This window comes from Melopsittacus undulatus, chromosome 9 (genome assembly GCF_012275295.1).
Source record: "Melopsittacus undulatus isolate bMelUnd1 chromosome 9, bMelUnd1.mat.Z, whole genome shotgun sequence".
Lineage (NCBI taxonomy): Eukaryota > Metazoa > Chordata > Aves > Psittaciformes > Psittaculidae > Melopsittacus > Melopsittacus undulatus.
Window position 1 is genome coordinate 7,279,374 of NC_047535.1, and position 23,466 is coordinate 7,302,839.

At 40.0% G+C, this 23,466-nt stretch overlaps 1 protein-coding gene across 1 annotated transcript in view; it reads left to right on the top strand.

The window, feature by feature from the left end:
- The window catches only part of AGBL1 (AGBL carboxypeptidase 1), a 262,777-nt gene that overhangs the window by 126,682 nt on the left and 112,629 nt on the right, over nucleotides 1-23,466 (top strand). Inside the window, exons 19-21 of the mRNA XM_034066142.1 lie at nucleotides 4,001-4,130; nucleotides 9,707-9,838; nucleotides 13,714-13,890. Of these exons, the coding sequence (XP_033922033.1) occupies nucleotides 4,001-4,130; nucleotides 9,707-9,838; nucleotides 13,714-13,890 (439 nt within the window). The remainder of the gene's footprint in view (nucleotides 1-4,000; nucleotides 4,131-9,706; nucleotides 9,839-13,713; nucleotides 13,891-23,466) is intronic.

Genomic DNA, 23,466 nt, shown 5'->3' on the forward strand with positions numbered 1-23,466 from the left:
TTACCCTGCACCTCCTGTTCCCTTTTGTTTGTTTTTCCTGTGTCTCTACCTATTTTTCTCTTTCTTTCCCCACCCCTCCCATTTTTGTACCTGTTCAGGGCACTGATCTAGGCTTATTGCAACCAACTAAAAGATTCCATTGACCTTATCAAGCCTTTGATTGGGACTGGATGCCATCTCTCCGTCCATATACGTGCTTTGTGCAGAATTCGGTGCAGTTTACTGCCATAGCTGAGGTTACCTTGCCCTCAAACAAAGCAGGCGTAGGAGGAACACAACAAAGAAAGCACATCTTTAGTAAAAATGCCAGGCCTTGAGGTACAAGATTAAAAGCGAGGTCTTAAAAGTGCCAGGAGATTTAAAATACAATTCTCTTTTAAACCGAACAAGTTTGTTCTTGATCTACTTAACCTCTTCTTTATTAACTCACTGTGAGGTATCCCTGCACTCAGACCAAGAGTCTAATGCTTCAGTTAGAAGTTCAGTTACCTCCTATGGGTTCAGGAGGGAAATCTCAACCTGAACTTTCTGTCTGTGGTGTATCAACTTCAGATGCCAGGGATCTAGTTTTCACAGAGTAGTTCTCCTACATGGCATTTATACACCTTTAGAACTGAGGACTGCATAGCTATAGCAATATTCTTGGTGGATTATTATGATAATATTTAAAGCTAACACTTACCAACAAATTCACCTATGGATGAATTTACTCTGCTTGGAACCAGTCACATGAGTTACCTTCTCCAGGGGCTGGATGGCTTGAATGCTTTGGTCGTATTCACCTTACTGGACCATGTGGCATTATTGTTGTACATTGGAAGGACAGATTGCCCAAGCACTTTTATAGTTGGGCAATAGTCAGTGCTGAACACCTTGCCCTGTATCGTGTTAGTGTTTTCTAGTCACATCTTAGAAAAGTTTAGTTAGTAGAGATCAGGGGAGCAATTCTTCCACTAGCTCTATAGCTTCTCCAGAGTCATTTTACAGATACCTGTGGAAGTACTACTAGGATCTGACTGGAGAAGGTCAAATGTGTTCGTTTTGTCTCCTTTGGCTGTGTTCCACTTGGTTGCCATGAACTGCCTCAGAAACTGCCATTACCTATCCCCTGGTACACATCAAGAAATGTCCTGGCTGTACAAAGGCAGAAGAGTCAGGGCTATAACAAAAGCATCAGTCTTGTGCACAAGAGAAATACAGTTTAATTGTTTTGAATACATCTGGGTTGAATATACGTACCAAATAGCAGAATTACAGGTAATCTACATAGAGATACAGAGGTTGGGCTTTCTTGCTGGAATTCTTTTTGGAAAATGTTTTTCTAATTTACTTTGAGCTGCTACTTGTCCTATCTCAGGTGGCAGGTAGTCTTGCTAGTGCTGCAAAGGAGAAAGGACACATAAAACATTTAAAGCAAATATAATAGCTTGGAACTGTGTTGTAAGAAATGCCTTTGATTTGAACAGTGAATTTCATTAAATCCTGCCAACACTTAAAGCCAGTCTCAGCTTCCCAGTCCCTTTATTTGCTATCAGCATTTGAAATCAGCTTAATATTTTACCTTCATCCTTGACTGCAGAAGCATAATGGACAAAACCATTATCTGTGAATGCCATCACTGTTAGGAAGGAGAGGAGAAAGGAAGGGATAAGGGGAACAGGGCTGGCAGGGAGCTGGAATCTATAAAAGTAAACAGACTTTAACAGTGTGATGGAAGGAGGGAGCAGTATAGGAAAAATCAGCCTCTCATTGTTTAATTAAAGTTCTGCACCTCCTTAAGAGCTGAGAGCTAATATTTAAAGGTTGTTTAACTGAGCAGAGATGTTAATCGTTGAAGGGACAAAGCTGAACTTTGTCTCCCAGCTCTTGTCTACATGCGGAGATGTCACCTTCCTTCCCTTCAGTACATAAGAGCAGTCAAATTACGGTTTCAGAGTTGGATTACAGTTACTAAACTAATACTAAGCAACCAGCAGCATCTGTGAACTGCAGGAGAGGGGACTGGCTTGTCATTGGGTCACCTCTAAGAAAAGTCAATTTCTACCAGAGCAGCAGAGTTGGCAAATTGCATTATGGACAATGAAACCTGTCTGAAGAGCTGCGAGCAGCAGAGATGTTGGTGTGCTGTGTGAAAACTTCTCTCATGTATGAGTAATGCGTTGCAGTCCATGCAGTCCAATGCAGTCCATGGGCCACACTATTTGACTTTAATGTGTGTTAATAGACTTGATGGGGAGCTTTTCTCACATGCTTTTCTAGCAGCTCATGAGATTTCTTTACGTGTTCTGAAGGAATAAGAAAGTTTTTTTGCAGATGAGTTTCTAAATGCAGCCCAATGACTATGTGGAGTTGTACCTATTGAAAGGCAACTGTGTAAGCAGACAAGTTCTTGGCAGAAATGTAGCTGCTAATCTCGGTTGAGCCCCTGTGGTCCTGAGGAGAGATGAGCCTTATGAGCCTAAAGGTAGCTTTATCTGAAGAGCCTTTAAGAAACATAACAGAAGTCTTGTTTTCATGTAGAATTTTTGGCAGAAGCATCACAACAGCATTTGCCAACTTCCCGTGTGTTAACTGTTGCTAATCTGTTCTGGTTTGCTGAATGAGTAATATGGGAACTATGGATTATAAGGAAAGTGAAACTAGAGTAAACTTGGAATGGATCTTGTGATGTTGCTAGAAACCCCAAGATGGCATTAGAGACCTTGCTTTTCTATATTAAAAATGTATGAAATATTCTTAGTGACTATTTCTTTGTCTTCTTAACTGGTTCTCCACTGGTTCTGCTTTTTTTTTAAACATTCCTGCTTTATGATAGTCTTTCTTCAAGCATCACTTGCAAGGCATTGATAATGCCAGTGATGCTACACGTGATACACCCTAGCTGCAGTGTAAGGCTCTGCAATACAACAACAGACCACATCCCCAGCACTACAGTTGTATTTTATTTTGCTTTAGGAGGCTGGAACAGCAAAGCTGGATGCAACTCCACAGTTAGGAATTCATCCAACACTTAGGATTATTTTATAAGGTTTCTTTTGAAGCACAAGCCAGATGAAGTTTACATTGCCACCAAGAGCTTTCTAGTGTTGAACAGGATAGTATGGAGATGATGAGGACCTACCACAATATCATATGCAGGAGGGTTGATTTCTGAATTCTGTCAGTGCACTGTTGTTGTGAATGAAATTGTAAATCCTTTGAGGAGCATGAGGAGGCTCTGTTCTACACATAGTCACTAACAAGGGAGATTAGTTAGATCATGTAAAATTGCACAGTGATGTACTGCTCCATACGGTCAAGTATCCTGCACAATCTTCCACTGATCACTGAGTCAGTAACAGAAGATGTTCAAACCAACTAAGGGAGTTGTTTTCTCAGTGCAAATCTGGGATCCTTATTTAGCTTTTTATGCAGCCTTCGCAGTGAAGCTAGATAATTGTTCTACATAATGATGTAGCATGCATCAAAATCTTCCTGATGTGCTTTAGATAGTGGCATTTCTTGTGAGTGGAGAAGCTTAAATAAGATATCCAGCTCATCTCATTTAAGTGCATTCATATTTCAGACCGGTCGAAGAGATTCAAGTGCCTGTCTTCAATTAGAATGAGTAGGAGTTGTATGTGCTTGTTTGCTGTGGAGGTTTTGAGAAGCCTGGGCTGTACGTGAGCTGGGCAAATTTCATAGCACAGAATTTAGAATGTTTCAGAACTCTTTGTTTCCAAGTAGCCTTTTGATTTGTACGTACTTGGGTAAAGGAAAAACTGCATTTATTTTCAGGACTGCAACCTTGGTAGGAGAGGAAACGATAAAATTCATATACTATAAGAACTTTAGAAATATGTTGCAGGCTGTTGATTCATTCCAGCCCAATGTTCAAACCCTTTATATCTGTGTCCTAACTGGCATTCCCTGACCTTGCACCAGGGCTTTGCAGAATCAGCAACTTCTTGGAATCAGATGTTGTTTTGCTAGTTTGTGACGTGTTGCTTTTTGATTTCAGCCACCGTTGTTCGTTGAGTGGGGATGATCTGAACAGGCAGTGGTTGACACCCAATTCCCAGCTCCATCCAACAATTTATCATGCCAAAGGTCTTCTTTATTACCTACGCAGCATTGGCCGGGCTCCTCTGGTGAGTCTCTTCCAGGATTTTCTATGAGTTACTGTATATGGATTACTCACTGTAGTTGTGTGAACAGTCTTGTTTTAGAGCTAGATTGATTTGGAAGGTATTTTATGCTGTTATACTTTCATTTTACAGAAGTGTTTTGAAAGTCTTGGATATTTATTACTTACTGAATCTTCTAACCAGCATCTCCAAATCTCAGAATCTCTGTGCACCTGAAATATAAATGAGAAAATGAGTTTCTTAAAGCTCTTTAATATCCTCAAAGTACTTCATCTAAGTAAAATATTATGAATAGGTTATTGCTGTCTTCATGGCAGTGATAGGAGAAATTCCACAAAGACATAGTCTGAATGGACTCTGCAAAACCCATATTGGAACGACCCATGGCATCACAAAAAACCACAGGAAGCAGCCCTCAAGATGTCTGAGCTTCCATGCTGCTTCGGTAATGGGAAGAAAATATCTGATTCTGGGGGTACCAGAAATTCATGAGACATGGGTCTTGTCTCAAGCCTTCAACTGGGATAGCACCAGAATCCATCCCAATAGCTCAGTCTTGATGTCCAGGAGAATGGAAGTGTAATTCTGAGATCTGAAGGGAAAAAAACACGGGAAGGTTCAAATGTTAACAAGCAGATGTGGATGAACAGACTTCCAGGTTGGCTGATGGTAGCTACAGTCACGCAGGAAACATCCAAAGACACCAAATTCCCTCTGAATTTGATAAGAAAAAGCCCTAGGCAAGATGAAAATGTCTGTGAACTCCTTTCGTATGGGAATGCTGCTTTTGGTCAGTACAACAGCTCTAAAATTCAACCCTGCACTCTGAAGAATACTGTGGAAACTCAGCTCAGTGGTGAATTTACTCACCAGTCTTTTCCTTTGATTCAGAGCAATGTAGGATCAGTTTCGTTTTACCCTTCTATTTACTCTCTGGCCTTTTTTAATGCACAGCCATCATTGTTGTATCCAGGTGTGTAAGGCTGACCATTCAGTGCAAGTTTTCATCATTGCTGAATGAAGGGAGACTATTGATCCTATCATCTCCCTCACTCACAGGCTGTATGTCAGACTTGGTAAACTGATTTTTCTTAGCCTTTGAAGAGTACATTGATTTTAGTTATACATGCTCCAAAATGCCTTTTCCCTCCTGCAGAAGAAAGCTGTGTTTCTTGCTGTCTTTTTTTCCTTTTGTTTGGGGGGGGAAGAGTTTGAAGAGTTGTTTTGTTGGATTTTTTTTACCTCCAACATCCCATGGAACCCAAGTTCATCAATAGCAAAGTGATGTCTGTGAAGTGATTTAGTTTCACTTATCCTGGGGATGCACGAGCAGTTCCTTCAAGGCAAAAAAAAAGCTGCTTGAAAGAAGAAAAGGAAAGAACTTTAAAGGTAACAGCCTTCCAAACCAAAGCCATATTAATTGCTAGGTTTGCTAGACAACACCTTATGAAGTGTTTTTTGTTTTCTTGTTGGCTCTGGGAACCCCAGTAAGACAAGGAAGTGGGTGCAGTGTGACACTGCACATCTCTGCAGCATGGGATCTCCTTTCGACTATGGGAATGTTGGAGTCTTTTTCTCTGAGAACACCCAGATCTGATGGGGAGAGGAAAGTTGCTCTCTCCTTGAGGGTTTGTAGTGAGAAATTGCTATGGTTTAGAAATTACAGCTGACAATGCACTCGCAGCATGCAACAGGGAACCTGCATCTTGTACAAAGTCTGAGCTGCAGTGAAGAGCAGGATGCCTTAGAAGGGGACAGAAAGAAATTTCTAGGGACCAGAAGGCACTGAGCAGAGTTTGCTGCCATTCAAAGACATTATATCAAGCTTGGAAACAAGCATCTGCCTGCTAGGATGTAGATTATTGCAAGGGGAAAAAGCCTGGGCATGTCAAGCTCAAAATTCTGAGATTCAAAGCCCTGTCCCAGTGTTTTTAAAGAAAAAAAAGAGAGACTTTACACCAAAAAACAGAAAAGAAATTTCAAAATGTTCTGGTTTGCAGCAGATTTTCTGGCTTCCTGTTTTCTATTTTGCTTTTCCTTTATTTGAAAAGGTGTCTGGTTCTGTGACTCATGAGGAGAGTTGTTTTTGAGTTAGAAAACAGTCCTTACCTTTAGGATGATCAGGGCTGGCAAATCACTTTAAATAGATAAAGATTTGCATGTGTATCTTGAGTCATATCCCAGCAAGAGTAAACCTTGGGAGTTTGGCTTGTGTATATCAGTGTTCCAGTCATGGAAGAACAGGCTGGAGAAAAAGGACTGTAGGTCCCAAGTTTGTTTAGTGTTTGCCCAGACATGAACCAGGAAGAATTCTGTACTGGGTGCTCAAACTACAAAATACAGATTCATGAATAGCAGGACATAAGCTACCCTGTAGTGTGAAAATAAGGCAGAAGAGTTCATTATGAAGAATAATCAAATATAAACACTGAAAGTGACTGCAGTATCTCACAAACATAATTAAGATATAGCTCTATGAAGCCTCAAAATAGAATGAAAGACTTTTCAGCAGCACTGATGCTTCTGCTTGCGGAAGCTAGGGGCAATCAGTGAAAAATCCCATGGCCTGGAACAGCAGCCACGTTACAGAACCTGGCTTTGATGATCCTTTACCAATAAAAGAAGTCTTATTCCAGACCTGTCACTGAAGACTCATCTGCAGATGGTTTCTTGAAGTGCAGAATTATAGACCTGCCACCAATCAGGCAGCCCTGCTAGCTGGCTATCTGATCATCCCTGTGTGGTTTCTGATATTTAAAGTAATATTTTGGGCAGATAACATATTCTACCTTTTGTGTGTTGGTAATTCTGTAAATTGGCAGGTAATTGATACCCAATTGAGCTGCCTTCTCTGCCTTGAAATGAGACGAGAGCTATAAAATCCTCTTTGATATTCATAGGAATAAATTCTAGGTGGTGCTTGTGGTTAACCTAAGCTATGACTGTGTATTGCTGATGGCTTAGATGAAATACCAGCTGGAAAAATGTCTGTCATTAGGAGAGCCAATAAATGCAGCTCTTTGGAAGGAGATATTACAGGGTAATTACACGTGGTTCAGAGTTACTTCAAGTGTGCAGCGGCTGCGTAAGCCCTGCAAAATGTGTACACAGCCTGAGGGAGCTGAATCTCTGGGGCTGTGCACTGCTGGCTATTTTCCTTTGGAAATGATGCTGGTTGTAGGTTTGCACCAATGTACCAATGAGCAGCTCTCAGACTGCCCTGTTTGTCCTTCCCTTTCTGGCTTTGTTGTGTCCAAGGTTATAAGTAAAGCAGGAGCAGTAGTTGCTGGGTAAGTTGCTGTTCACATGCTTCAGGTGTGCAAAGTATGTGCTGCAGGGATAGGGATGTGAGGACCCAGAGCCCTGCAGAGAGCTGGAGGTGAGTGGTAGTGCAGGAAGGAAAGTTGATGCATCAGAAACCAAAAGAAGGAGCAGTGTATAAGCTGTGAGATATGTGTAACTGTCCTCCTAATTAGGAGCAGTTTTTATGCACGTGTGACTTAACTTCTACAATATGCCAACCTACTGTTTGTTAGAGGAGCTGAAAGTATGTACATGTTCATATTCCTAGATAATTAAACTCCCTGACTTGCTGCAGCTAAACTTAGTTACTGTATAGCTGGGAGGTAAACATACTAGGGTAAATCTTGTCCTAACAGTTGGTGGAAGAAACTTATCTATCCCATCTGTTTCTCCCCTCTTCTATATGTATTTATGTATGTCTATATATGGGTGGGAGTGTTGAGCTACTAGATGATGATAGGAAGGCTCTACAGAGGGGTCTGGATAGTCTGGATCTATGGGCTGTGGTCAATGGTATGAGGTTCAACAAGGCAAAGCGCTGAATCCTGCATTCGGACCACAACAACCCCATGCAACACTCCATGCTTGGGGAAGAGTGGCTGGAAAGCTGCTTGGAGGAAATGGACCTGGGGGTATTGATTGATAGCAGCTGAACATAAGCCAGCTTGTGCCCAGGCAGCCAAGAAGGCCAACAACATCCTGACTTATATCAGACATAGTGTGGCCAGCAGGACCAGGACAGAGATTGTCCCCCTGTACTCAGCACTATTGAGGTTGCATCTTGAATCCTGTGTTCAGTTGTGGGTCCCTCACTGCAAGAAAGATATTGAGGTGCTGGAGTGTGTCCAGAGAAGAGCAATGGAGAGTTTGGAGCACAAGTCCAGTGAGTGGCTGCTGAAGGAATGTGGTTGTTTAGCATTGAAAGGAGATTAGAGTGAGGTAGGGGTTGGTCTTTTCTCCTAAGTAACAAGAGATAGAACAAGAGGAAACTGCCTCAAGTTACACCAGGATGGGTTTAGGTTGGGTATAAGGAAAAATTTCTTCACCAAAAGGGTTGTCAAGCACTGGCACAAGTTGTTCAGGGAAGTGTTGGAATCACTACCCTGGAGGTATTTAAAGGACATGTAGATGTGGTGCTTAGGAATATGGTTTAGTGGTAAACTTGACAGTTCTGGGTTGGACTTGATAATCTTAGAGATCTTTTCCAAGTGAAACAATTCTACAAGTTTTTTTTTTTTTACTCAATATTTCTCCCCAATCTCTCTCTATATCTATCCGTCATTCTTCCCTACCTTCCTATACCCATTCTTTTGTCCCTGACATAAGCCCTGGAAAATGGTTTTCATTGAATCTTGAAGTTCCTTACTACTCAGTGGTGAATACTGGTTTTAAATGAACCAATTCCTTCTCTTTAGACATTCTTGTGTTTTCATTGACAGATTTCTGAATATTCCTGGTAAAGACACAGAGAATGTATGTAACAGCAGTGTGTGCATTGACTTCATATCTCAGAGGGCACTGAGATTGATTATTCTTTAAGACTTGGGTCAATATGTATGTCTTGGGTCATTAAATCGTGCTTTTCATTTCTATGGGAGTCGATATCTATCTATAAAGGCAATCAAAACTTCCGTTAAAACTGAGAATGTGCCTGGTGCCTAGTTTATATGGCAGCTGACATGAGAGAGATGGATTAGATAGACAGATAGATTAGTGTGGAATGAGATTATTTGCCATGAAGATAGGTCATGTTCTGTGCTCAGCTTACAGGAATACATGTAAAGATCTGACAGTGTATCACAATTGTGCAATTATATTTTCCTGAAAATTGTGTAGCACAGGTTTTGAATTTCAAGGTGACAAAATGATGATTGTTTGATTGAGAAAGCACAGATTTCAAATCTCATGAAGTAAAGCTGGAGTTTACAAGTAGAAAGTGCTTGACAAATTATTCTGTTGTAGCAGAAGTTACCATGAACCCTTAGGTTCCTGAGTTGCTATGGATTCTTGCACAGGTGTCATGTTTACTTCTGCTACAGACAGAAATGCACTAGTCTTGACTTCAGATCCCTGTGATCATGACAGTTTGAATAAATAAAACTAGATACAACTGACTAACAGAGTTTGACACAGGTTATAGGCATGGCTCAGAGTCTAAGCTACTATGAAGAGACCCGAGAAAACACATTAACACCCCCATAGTCTTATAGTGTTTATTATGAAGAAGCAGGGAGCTTTTTCTTTGTCAGTGCTCAAGTTTTTTCTACTTTCCCTAGGTATTCTGCGACTACCATGGGCACTCACAGCGAAAGAACGTGTTTCTTTATGGCTGCAGCATCAAGGAGACCTTGTGGCAAGCAGGCTGCATGGTTGACACAGCGGTGATCACAGAAGATGTTGGCTACAGGGTAGGTCCATTTTGTTTCTCTCTGCAATTACTGGCTTTGTATGTGCATCTACACAGCTAGTTAAGATAAGGCCAGATCACAGGTTTTGGAGCTGAGTGCAAACTTGCCTTACTCCAGAGGAGTAATGGTCCAGTGAGAGTTTCAAATCACATATAATATCTTCATGTGCCAGATATTGTCGAGAATATTGTTATATACATACACTCTTATTCCCTCAACCCAAAATAACAAGAAAATAAGTAGGAAGTATATAATGGTGACTGAGTAAATGACAATGTGCCGCTGTCCTACTCAGTTGAATTCCTTCATCACAAAATGTTCTTGATCCCACTGAAGATGCCAGATAATTCAGTGGGTGTCAAACAGATCTAACATGACGGAGTTGTCTCCACAGCAAGAGTTTGGTGTTAGATCTAGCGAATGTTTTCTGGAATTAGAAAGAACAAAAGATAAAAAAATCTGATTTATTTCTACTTCATGTGAATGAAACACTTATCAGTTTTCTGCATTTCCTGCACCTCTCTTTTTGTTTCTGTTTAGAGTATATTTTTGTCTTAAATGACAAATTTATTGAGAAAGAAAGAATCTTATAAGCTCTAATTATAGTCTTTTAAATGTTCACTTCATAAAACAGTAATCGGGGTCTTAAACTGATTATAGAGCTATAGCTTGATTCACCCTGAAAGAGGCTGAAAAGTCTTTTTCAGTTTATGTATGTACAATTTTTGCTGTCTCAGCACAAAGACTAATTTGTGCTTGCAATACTAATCCTCCCATAAGGATGCCACGTCTTCTGTCTTCATCTTACAGCATTGTACACTGAACACTGAAACTTTACTGTCAGAAAGTGCTCCAGCTTTCATTGCAAGGGGTCCCTGTGGCAAACACTGTTTCACAAAGAAAGCAGGCAGGGTACCTACAGTCAGGATGTCTTTTGCTGTGTTTGTGTTCAGGGGGCTTGAAAAGACTGAGGATGGTTTGGTGTTACACAAACAGAATGCAAATGGTGCTGTCAGCATCTGGAGCCTGTCTTGAATCTCCAATGAAGACAAGCTCCGAGGCTTCCGAGGATACTCTGTAGTAGCCCATGAGAAAGGTCTTGTGGTTCATATCCTCTTTTGCACAAAACAGGAGATGGGTGCCTGCTGCTGTTCCTGCCTATGGGTCACCCTCTTCATTTTTAGGCCGGGGAAACTCAACACACAGGAGAACACATCTGCAGCTTCAAACCCCTGTCTCAGACCTGCTTCCTTGCAGAGTCTGCACAGGTTCCTCCCCTGCCTCCTGTATGTAGTTGGGGATTAATGTGGCCCCCACGATTGACTTTTTTCCCCAGTAGCGGAACCAAATACCTCAAGAAAATGTTGTTTTTTTGGAACAGCATTTGCCTCATAGGTCATAGACTCAGCTGTAGCCCTTGGCAATATACAGGAATAAGAGTCTTCATTACCTTCTAATATTTGGTGGTCTTGCATGACTTGAACAGCACCCGCATCTCAAAGCTCAGCTTAAAGATTTGTCCTTTTGATAGCCATTCCGGACTCCTTTGAGAGCAGGGACATCACTAAAGAAATATAATTCCATTCTCTCCTAATGAGATTGGAGGTTTATGGACAGAGTCCTGTGTGAGGGGAGTAGCTTCCTTTGCTGTGGTACACGCTAAATGCATCCATGTGTGAGAAATAGAACTCAGTCACATTGCTGCATATTATCATAAAAGCATCCTTTTAAAGGGTGTGTTTTCACTCTTTCATAATATTCTATTGAAAGGTAATTAATGAGAAGAATAAGTACAGAAGAAAGAAGCATTAGTGTGAAATCCAGTGAACGCTGGTAAAATGAAAAGAATATTAAATTCAGATTTGCTAATGCTCCTAAATGAGTCCTGCGTACAGAGACATTACTGTTACCTGCCAACGTTTTTATTTAATTAAATGTAAGAGATTGATTATGCATATGATTTCAGATGTTTTGAAAAGCTAAACTGGATTAGGGGTCTGATTATTGTATTTGATAGTATATATTGACAAAAAAATCTGAGTATTGGCTCAGATAAGGGCAGAATGAAAACAATCTGAACCTTCAAAAACAGTTTAACTGCATCTCATGGCTGTGCTGAGGGTTATAAATACCTGGGCGATATGGCTGTGCTGCATTTCTTTCAATTCCTGTTTAACCCAAATCCAGGAAAACACAGTAGTATACTATTTCATGATCACCATGCAGCAAGTAGCACATTGTAGGCAATCCAGAAGTGTTAGATGCTTCCTCTAATGCAAGCAGTCAATCTTAAAGATCCTTCTGTTTGGCATGCCCACAGGAAGAGGGGTGCCATAGCTCTTAGTAGCACTCTGGAGGTCTTGAATTAAGAGTGAGGTTTATGGTGGTCTCAGATTGAAAATGAAATCTCTTGCTTTGTCCCAGTTTTTCCACCTCATTTTTTAAGCTGAAAATGGACCTTCTAGATCTTCAGGTCTCTACCTTCCATATCTGGTAAAGTCCATAGACAGCTGCAGCCAGAGCATACTGAAAACCCAAATTTACTTTTTTGTTATGGATTTGTGTGCACTTAAGCTGTTTGCAAGAGATGCTGCAAAATAGTTGGCCAAAGACTTATCATTTACCTTGAACACGTTTTAGGAAATACATTATTCTTCCACTGAAACCAAATATTCCCTTACACGAATGTAGTATATGTGCTATGAAGTAAAGCTCAAGAGAACAGAACTGCACTTGCTCAGAATCAGCCAGTGAAACTGATTGTTATTGGAAAGTTAAATGAGCTGGTTGGCTTTCAGCATCTAAAGTGGATGAAGTTCAAGGGTAAATATCATTAGCAGTAAGCAGGAACTCTTTCTGTATGATTCCATTCAGTTCAGATGGTTAAGAAAGCTGTAGTCAAAGAAATAATGAATGTCCTTATTTTGCTTGTTCTTTGGATGAATCAAATGGTCTTTTGGCATATGTTGTGCTTAGTATGCCAGCACTAAAATTTACACACACACACATACACATGCACCTAAAGGTCCAGCTTGTACATAGAGCACACATAGTGTTGATGTATCTTGTGTTTGATTTTATAGAGTGTAAATGTAACACATTTAGTGCTGTGTAATGACTAAGTGTTGCCTCTGCACTGGTGGAAATATTTGATACTGCAGTGTATCAGGAGTGTTTATAGACTTTGTTGTTGGGAAATATGTTTTCTGGAATAAGAAAACCACTCAGCGTTAAGATGTAATTTTAACTGGGTTTTCATAATTACTTTTTAGTGTGATTTTTCTCAATTAAGTGTATAAAATAGATTGTTTGGACTCAGATGAGAATATTTTGGTTTGCTTCACAGTGGAACTTAGTTAAATGTTGAGCTCTACTTTTGTATAATTATGTGCAACCTTTTCTCTGCTTTGTGCTCAGACAAAACTCCTCCCACAGCTGAATCCCGTCTCAAACTGGGGGTGCACGATGGGAGGAGATATAGGATAGCTAGAAAGGGAAGAATGGGAATATCAGATACTGAACTATGACTGCAGACCTCTGCAGCCCAACAGGAAGGTGTAAGTTAATGTCGAAGCAGCTAGAAAAGGAAACTGTGATTTCAGCAGTCCCAAACTCTTGGGTGTGAAGATGTTTGATTTAGAATGAGATACAGCAAGTGTACTGGGTATTTCGCATTTTAGTCTTTGGAAGGAAACAAATGTTAGAATGAGAGAATTTCACATGGGATGGACACAATGCAGTGGTTGGAGCTCTCAATAACGGTGTCTATAGATAGATTTGATTAAATACATATGAAAAATCACAGGTCTCCATATATATCTTTATGATCTAAATGCATGCACATCTGTTGAATGCATTCTGATATTTTCTCATAGACTCTTCCTAAAATCCTGGATAAAGTGGCCCCTGCGTTTGTGATGAACAGCTGCAGCTTCCTGGTGGAGAAGTCCCGGGAGTCAACAGCCCGGGTGGTGGTATGGAAGGAAATGGGTGTGTTAAGGAGCTACACCATGGAGAGCACCTACTGCGGCTGCAGCCACGGTCTCTACAAAGTGAGTCAGTCTTTCAAAGAACCTTGTGCTGCCACGCTCCTAATGCACATCTCATGAGCATATAGCCATTGTCTTGATGCTTAGTGTTGTCTGTTCTCTCCACATACATGTAGCCATGAGTCTGGGTTTCTCCTTAGTGAAATTTTTCAATGATCCCTCTTACTTTCCATATGAGAAAAGCTCTGAAGTTTCATTCAGCACTGAAATAAAAAGAAGCTCTAGTCTGAAACCAAAAGCTTATGGAAGGAGTGTTTTTGAGATGATACAGGGCATTTTAGCTTTGTAAGGGCATTCACAGTGCTGTAAAAAAATCTGTGGGCAGGTCATATGGACATCTTTGAGCCAAGGTCTAAGGTAATTAACTTGAATACTATTGGCACCAAGCTCTTTGGTACAGGCTAATTACCTGAGCATTCACCTGGCTAAATTTAAGATCCTGCACAAAGAACTTTTGGATTTGCCTGTTACTGACAGCCAAAGTAGCTGATCTACGGCTAGTTTTGACAGCTGTCCATGAGCTCAAGGTATGTGATTGTCATCTAGACAGACCCGAATTTCACATCAAAGGAGGTTCTGGTCTTGGTAGGAAGGGCAGTACATGTACTGAATGCATCTGAGACATAAGTCTGAGATCTCCTCGCACTTTTTAAGTACACAGGATGAACTCTGGTAATTGCATTTGCGTGATCATAATTCTCTGTTCACTTAAATGGTGAATTCTGTCTCTTGCTCCTTTGCCAAACCTGTTGTTTCCTTGAAAGGTTTCCATATTCCACCTCATTTCTCCCACAAGGGAGCAATCCTTATCTATACAGCACTATTAAGCAGTTAAGGATCCTGAAAAACCCTTAAGGAAAGAACCATTATTACAAATAACAATTAATTAATAAGACATTCAAATAATTACCTTTGGAAGCTCTATACTAATCCTTTTACTTCTCAGTAGAAGGCAGCCAGGAAGTACTGGGCTGCTGTTTTAACCATGCTCTTCTATGTACACACATCAATTCCAAGACAGGAAAGGCAGAAGAAATAAAACTGCAGACAGTTTAAAGGAAGAGATTATAATTGCCCTGGGCATTACATTTAACACTCCCTGCTCCTGAGAAGTGCTAATGGTTTTTTAATAGGCACCACAGGTCAAGATAGCAGTTTTGAATCTTTTTTAGACAGTGGGGGAAAACCTACCTTGACTAAAGTCAATGACAAAACTCCTTGTAATCTCCACAGAGGAGGATTTAGCTGATTTTCTAAATAACCTCAGTAAGACCTAAACCCAATGAAACACCAGATTGTATCAATATCTAATGATTCGTTCTCCTTCAGCATCTGTGAGGTCTTTAACCCAAATTTGCTTAATTTCTGCCATCAGATGCTTGAAACAGTAGGAAGAGAACACTAAATGCCACATTCAGATGTTGCATTTGAGCACTGTGCCATCCATAGGAGCCCTGTATTGTGTAGTAAAGGTATGAAAAATAAGCAGAAAGACCTCATGCAGGTGGTTCAGGGTTCTTCTTTTGAAGAAATCCATTAAAATATGTGAAATTCTCCACATTCTTTCTTTCCCTTTTTTTCATCACTGATCATAACCACAGACAGCCACTGAGGAAAGGAGCAAGTTGTCATGAGGGCTTGTGGTTGGTGACAGGATCCCCCCAGTGTTCTCATGGCCCATGAGGAAGAGTGTGTAAGCTGTAAAGCAGTTCTGAAATCTCCATTCTGAACACCCTGAAAAGCTGTGTCACAGCTGGATCATTGGGTTATTTTTATGAGGTCACTCTATATTTTGCTTTGCTTAGGATTATCATGCATTGCAAAGATGGAGGGTACATAAATATTGCCATGGAAGGGCATTTCTTCACCATTTTTTCATCATAAATTTAATACATTTCTTGCAGTTTCCTCTGTTTCTGGAAGTTTTAATGTATTTCCACTCATTTTTCCAAGTACGCTAAATATTCAACTTATTAGTATTAAAGTGGAATGTAATTTTTTATGTTGACATTTATACTAGAGCTGCATAAAAATATGAAACCTCCCTCAAAATGTTTATATTAATATAAATTATTTTTCAAACAATTAATATTCATCCTCTTCCCTTTAGCAGTCTTTACAGTTTGTTCTTGCTTGCTTGTTTGCTTGTATTTAGAAGTGGGTTACTTAGGGTATGGACATGACAGGCTGACCTGGAGGTTTCATTCCATAATACCGTTTAATACTCAGCTTCCATCTATCAAGCGAAAACTATCCATTAGTTTCTGGAAGCCCTGAAATTATTCCTGTAAACTGGAAATTAATTGCATAAAAGGTCATGTTTTTCTAGAGACATCAACCTGAGTTTTTCACTGTTGTACCCTCAAGGTGATGTGTGTGTAAACAATAGACTAAGACTAATGCTTGGGCAGGAGATGTCAGCATCCTGTATTTAGAGCTTTCTGTTATTTGGGTTTAACTGTCAATATACTCAGTTTCTTAATTGCAGAGGTTTATTTCCTTGCAAGAGATAGATCCAGATTTCCCTCTGGACAAGCATGCACTTATGATTTTTATACTTTTATAACTTAAAGTACAGTACAAAGAGCAGCTAGGATTTAGAACATCTCATTATATGCAGCAGAGGCTCCTAAGTACAGTATCATTCAACGATGAACAACTGAATCAGTGGTCAAACTTCTAATAGAGCTCAGCCTACCTAGATCATGGTCTTTATCTGTCTTCCTGCTTGTAAGCGATGAAAGTAATTGATTCAAGTAGCTGCTTTGCTGGTTATGAGCACAGATACAGTGCTTGGAGCTGCACAGACACATCTGATAAGGATTGTGCAAAAGATTTAGGAAAAGCAAGAAAGCTTTACAGAGGCTGCAAGAGGTTAAAATGGGAATTCCACAAGGCTGATAAGTGTGTTTCCTTGTCGAGGAAGGGCTGAGGTAAATCACAGCTTAGTTATTCTGATAGAGAGTCCAGAAAAGATGCTGTAAGAGTTTTTCCAAAGAATGTGTGTGCTCGCTCTTGAGCACTTCATTTCTAAAATAGTTTAGTGAGTGAAAGATGAAGTAGGAAATCGGTACTATTGATATGTAAATGAGGAAGAATAGTGACCCCAGCCTCATTTAAAAGTCATTTGATTTCAAATGGAGAGGAGGCAGAAATGAAAGGAGAAAAGAGATGGTTTGTCTCTGAATCTCCCAGTCTGTGTGATCAATGGAAACGCAATAAGCCAAATACCCTTAAGGAAGCGAAACATAAAACTAAAGAAACTATTGATCTTATCTAAGGTTTTGTTCAACTGAAGGAAGAAGAAAAGAAGGGGGAAGAAATATCTAAACTCCTTTTTCATTTTGTCTGGATTGCCCAATTCATTCTTAGGGGAGCAGTGTCTCCATTTGAAACAAAGCTAAAAACAAAGCAGCCAATTTTTGCAGGGAGTTCTCCCTCTTGCTTCTGCCACCTTACAATCCTATGGTCACAGCTAAAAAGTTGCAGAAAAAAAATCAACAGCTGCCCAAAAACACCTGCTGATCATGAAGGCAATCTTCATTGCTGCCTTGTTGGAGCATTTACCCCTCCAGCTTACCCTGTGATGTTGATTGCTGCCTCCCTCTTGTGGGATGTAGAACCCCTTCTCACCTTTTGTTTTTAAAAGACTATGCTGTAAGAAGCTCTGCTGAGTACAGGTACGGTCAAATCTCCAATGACACATGTTGATATTTTCTCAAGTTTCTTTTGTGATTGTTTTTTAAACCTTAATGTGTATTTGCTGTTATTGTATTCTATCATGTTACACTATTTCGCTGTTCTTCTTGAGTCCTTGCTAGCTGGCCAACTAATTAAGATCCCTCAATAGCGTATTGCACCATGTTGTTCTATTCATAACTGCAGCTATGGTCCTAAAGTTAATGTCTTTAGTGCCATGGTATACACCTGAGTTCCAAATTGTCTGTGTTTGTAATAGAGAGAATCTACAAAATTCATCTTCATGCTCCATGAGTACATGCTACGTTGGAATAGCATTTTCCTTGGCACATTGTCCCTAGTGGAGGAGATGGAGTACTTACGGAAATAGATTTTAGCTTCTTGCTTCAAAGGGATTATAAACAACAAGGAGTAACAAATGAGTTTTAAAATTATTGCCGATATTTTGACAGTGCCCTTTGCAAGTGATTTTACTGGTGATATGGATCCCTCTTTGAAGAAAACCTTTGGGAGAGCTGAGAAAATATGGGTTATTTTTTCTTGTCCAATTTAATGCTTTTAAGTCAGAGGAGTTGAATACCCCAAATTTTCTCATCAGACTTGATTAGAGGGAAAAGCCATCCCTTTGCAGAGAAGCTGGAAGAAGAGAGATCAGCACCAAACAGCATGACCATACCGTTCAAAATGTCTTTGTTGAACAGAAGTGACGAGAATAAGTTTAATGGGAAGATCTGATATTATCCATCCCCTTTAATCTGGCTAGCATGGGCTGAATTATTTAAAATGAGTGATGAACTAATTTTAAAATGAGTGATAAAACTCTCATGCTTCACCATAGAAGCATAGCTAAAACAATATGCAAGATGGAAGGCTTTCTGGTCCAACTAGAGGTGGACTTCTCTGGTTTGACCTGTTTCTGCTCAAATTACCCAACCTCTTATCAATGTATGATTTGTCCATTGAGTTACAGTTCTGTTTCTTTATAGTTATCTCTAGGCTATGAAATATTTCCTTCATCTTTCTTACTATTAAAGATTACTTAACCACTTTCTGTAAGGAACATTTATTTATGCTTTATTCATGAGTGGTTTATTACTGTTAATAGTCAGAAATTGAGTTGTTTTGATGGAGTTTGCAGATCACATGATACTGCTTCTGTTCTCCGCTAAGATATATATTGGTTTTGTAATTGGAAATCTGGTGCACAAACTTACAAATAATTTTAATTTGGCCTCTTTCCAGTGTTCAGCCACCAACAAAAATGCTTTCAGCAATATTCCTGTCACAAAGCATGTTTGATAAGTACTTGCAGAACAGAAAAGTAAAGAAATAGGATATCTTCCATGTTTTCTGGCATCCATTTCTGGAAAACGCTTACATCATCTTTGCAGCTCTGATGGACTTTTGCTCATTGCTGATTTCTTTTGTCCCTCAGAGCTTACATGTTTCCTAAGCGTGGGTAACTCAAAAGCATTCAGAAATTTCTTTTTTAAGAAAAAATAATCTCTAAAATACATGTGTTTAGCTGACCCTCAGTGCTTTGGGGATCTCATTCAAAAACAGATGCTGCGAGTAAGAAAGAATGATTTTCTTTCTGATAGTTCTGCTTCCCGTTCTGGCCCAAACTGGCTCAAATTGGAAGCAGCTGTACCAGCAAGAAAAGTACAGGGGGAAAAATAGTTATCTAATAGCAATCTAAGGACTGAAGGTTCAAATTGAGGGTTCTGTTTGTTCTGTTTTCTGAAGTTGTTACCCAAGGCAAAAGTTTGCATCCTATTTGTTTTATTTTCCTGCCTCTCTTATTTCCACCAACCCCTTGAACAATTGTTTGGTAACTCATAGAATCAATTAGGTTATAAAAGACCTTAAAAAAAGATCATTTTGTAAGATATTCTAATTGTACCTTTTAGGCTTGTTGGCCTCAATTCATGAAACTATGTAAGGATTAATAGCTTTTAGGAAGTGGGGGAAGAGGAAAGAAAGGGTTTCTGAGCAAACAAAATCAGGAGATGGTGGATGTTTGTCTTCCATGTAGATTATGTGAACTGCTGCAGGATTTTCCCTCGTTAGACATTTTTTACTGGTTTGTTAATTTGTTTTAATTATTTGACAGAATGCTAAGAAATCACATGCTCAACTGTGCTTAACTCTGCTGGGTTCCTGCCACATTAAAGAATAGAAGTTTGAAGGTGTGCTGGCTTTGGCACTCTCAGGTTTGGAAAGGCAACCATAAAACCAGGAGAGCTTTTTAGGGATTCTTTGTCCCTTATACTCCCAAGAAAACTGGAGTTAGTCTGTAGGGCTATCCTGGTTAGCCTCATCTTTCTTGATGGGTAGTATGGCAGATGCATTAAAGCAAGTGTGGCCAAAACCACATGAGATGTAAATATCATCTCTGTTCCCCAAAATTATGGAAGTTACCATTATTTACTAACTTTTTGTTGAGGTGCTCAATATTTCCATATGATAGGGGTATTTATATGCATTTGAAAGTCTGTAGATTTTGCAAGGAGGCAATTTAGGACCCCATGCCCTTACTTCCCGTATCCTGATCCACTCCACAGTCAGTTTAGCCTTGCTATTTTGGAACAGATCAGTAGTTAAGTGGGGTTGTTTCTCTTGTCAGCATTTCTGGAGAAGGCTTATTTCTTATTGGTTTGGGATTTTTGGGGGGCAGTTTTTTACAGGAACTATGAACTATAGAGGACAAGACCGATCTTCTGATACTAATGTGACCTCTTGAAGCCTGTTGCTGAGAAAACTCAGCTGCTCTTCCAAAGACTGCCAAATGCAGGGGTTCCAAATGACTGGAAAAACAATGGTCTCTCAATCTGATAGACTGAGTTTGCTGCTGTGCAGACAAACAGTTGTTTTCTCAGAGTGACTGGATAATGCCTTACCTCTTTCAAGAAGTTAGTATAGGGGTGGTTGCCTGCCAAATACTGTGCAATAGTCCATCTGCTGAGGTGTTCATGAATGCTGCCTTGAAACAGATTTTGGAAGAAGTCCTTGACAGCACCTGCTGCAATGGGTTTTACTGGTCACTTAGGCTATCTTCTTTCCTGTTCCTGGGTTGAAAAATTCAAGTTTCAGGGGATTGAGGGATGTTCTATTGCATTTGAACTCACATGATCACACTAGAAAGAGAGGAGAATAACAATGGAGAAGAAGGGACATATAGATTTCTTTAGCATCCCGGTCCCCAGATTCACTAAAACCCAGCACAAGAATTGCCAGGGGTCACTAGGTAACAGCATTTTAGTCTTCCTTATTATTGATGTGTACCGAAGAAATGATACATTGGATTTATTTTCTATATGACAAAAGACGATCACTGATGCCAGCTGGATCATGGATAAAGATACTGATTTAAAATGTTATGTTTTATTTTGATTATTTATCCTGGGATATTGAGCCAGCTGTATCCCTGACTTGCTAAGTCCAGTGGTGTTACTTCAAGGTAGATTTGGATAATTAGCTTTGGAGAGATATTCCAGAGACCGTGACAGTCTTGGGGGGAATTATGTGTTAGCAGTGCACTGGGAATAGCTTGAGAGTGTGTTCTCTCCCTCTTAGACCCTGTCTGGAAGGAAATGAGAGTGCCTCTGCCATCTCCATTACTGATAAAAGCCAGGAGAGGTGCCAGATTTTATCCTTATTTGTGTTCTAGCTGGTAAGTTATTCTAACTGCATACCCTTGGTCAAAAAAAGATTGCAAAGTCTGTACAGAAGGGCTGTCATAGTGGTGATTTTAACATCTTTAAGGTGTTGGAGGCATCTCTAGTGGGAATGAGCCACAGGGAAATCATATCACTGCCTACTCTCACAGCACTGGTCTCTTAAGCTCACTGTGGGATTTTGTTCTGAACTTTCCAAACAAGATTAGTACTTGTGTACCAAGGTTAGCATAGTGTAGGTTAGTACTGATCTCTGATATTTCCAGGTATTTTAGTACCAGACTTGCCTTTTGAGGCAACATTTTCGCGCAGGAGTGATGCATCTTTACAGTATGGAAGTGGGCAGCCCTATTATCAATGCCAAAATGTAGTGTTTATGATACTTAATTGCTGGAGCAACATAATGATTAAGCTGAAATTAAATGGCTTTTGTTTTTTAGCTATGTAACCTGTGTTTTCTGGTCCTGTTAAGCTGTATTGAGAAAAATGAGTTAGTCCTAGATATGAGAACTTTCCACAGGCATACCAGGGTGATGCTGCAGACTGACATGGAGCAGTCCTAGCAGCTAAGATAACTTAGGGCTCAGGAGTGTTGTCCTTGTGCCATTTTATGTGCATGGACATTTCCCTAACTTCTTTCTCCTTCAAAGTAAAGTCAACACATTGTACATCTGCAGAAACAAGAGTGCTGAAGATGGCATTTAGCATAAAGTGGAATAGATAAAAGGCTTGACATAGAAGAACATGGGATCTTAAGCCCCACTTTTTTAGGACCTCAGAGTCACACATCACATTTCTCTGTTTCTCTTACTTAGTCATTCAGGCCAAGAAGTAGGATGCAAATCATGGCTTGGCAGGAAATATAGGTGCTATATCCCAAGCCAGATTTTGTTGGTAAAAAACATGTTACAAAAGGAGAAAAAATATGGTCCTGAACCACAAAGAAGTGAAAAATTTACTAGCTGCTCTGCCTTTTGGAACCAATTGCAAAGTTGACACTAAGGAGGTGTCTGCTTCTCCAGCTCCTAAACAGACAGCCTGGCCCAATCTGCAGTTCTTTGGCAGAAGTAGCATCTTAAATCAACTCCTTTGTCTCTGCTGTTGATAGATTATTGGGTGCTGACTGGCTGCGTAATTGGAGAATAGGTCCCACGCCATATGGTTAAATTATGGCACAATAAAAAATGATGACAGGGTGAGATCATAATAGTTTTGACTCTGTAAAGCTGGGAGGTATCCAGGTCTGTTGAGGTTCAGTGGACACGGCTGGCATGCACAATAGCACAGCAGAGCAGTTACACACCTCCAGCTTGGCCCACCCTTTTCCATCATCATACAACAGAAACAGTTAGATTGGTTTGCTCCTTCTGTCTGAGACTCACTCAGCCTTGGAGCTCTTGCTCCAACAGATCCCTGCAATCTCCCATATTTCTTCCACTCACTAATGTGTTTCCTGGTTGGTTGTTTCCTTTATATTAAACCAAGGGGCATAGTAAACTTCTTGGGGCTGAGGAGTTGAAAACAGGAATTATCTCGATTCTTTCCTGTCTTGGATGCTGATGTTTCTTTGGATTTCTGTTTTTGCTCAATGCTTTCTAAACAACTATTGCTTCTGCTTTGTTTAGGGAATCTTTCTCCCTCAGCTGCTTTTGCACTTCCCTAGATATTTGGTTGCAACACAGTCTTTCCGTATCCCAAAGATGTATTTAAAAAAGGAGGTATTGAGTACAGATAAGGGTTATCAAACTGTTTCTCTACAAAAGGAATGAGCAACAAGACTACATAGAGTGCAAGTATCCTGTCATACCCATCTTCCAGAATTTAAGAGAGCAGGATTAGATGAAACAATCCCAGGTTTTAATGTTACAGATCTGGGAACGTAGATGCTTGAAGCCAGAAATCCATCTGCAATTTCACTTGTGGTTGCATGGAGAAGAGATGGCATTTTTTGAGGGAACAAGACATAAGTCAGTTGATGACCTTCATATTTTCACCCTGCTGACAAGACATGGTTATTGTGATCCCATTTGAAATGGAATAAAAACAGTCCACTCAGAGAAGTAAAACAAATTCTGTCACCTTGTGACTGTAGGAGCGTGTCCCTTTATCAGCTGTAAGGAGGAATGCACTCTCCAAGTATTAAAATCAGGGCTGCCATGCTTGGAAGTCATACAGTCTTTCATAATGCCAGAAGGCTGAAAAT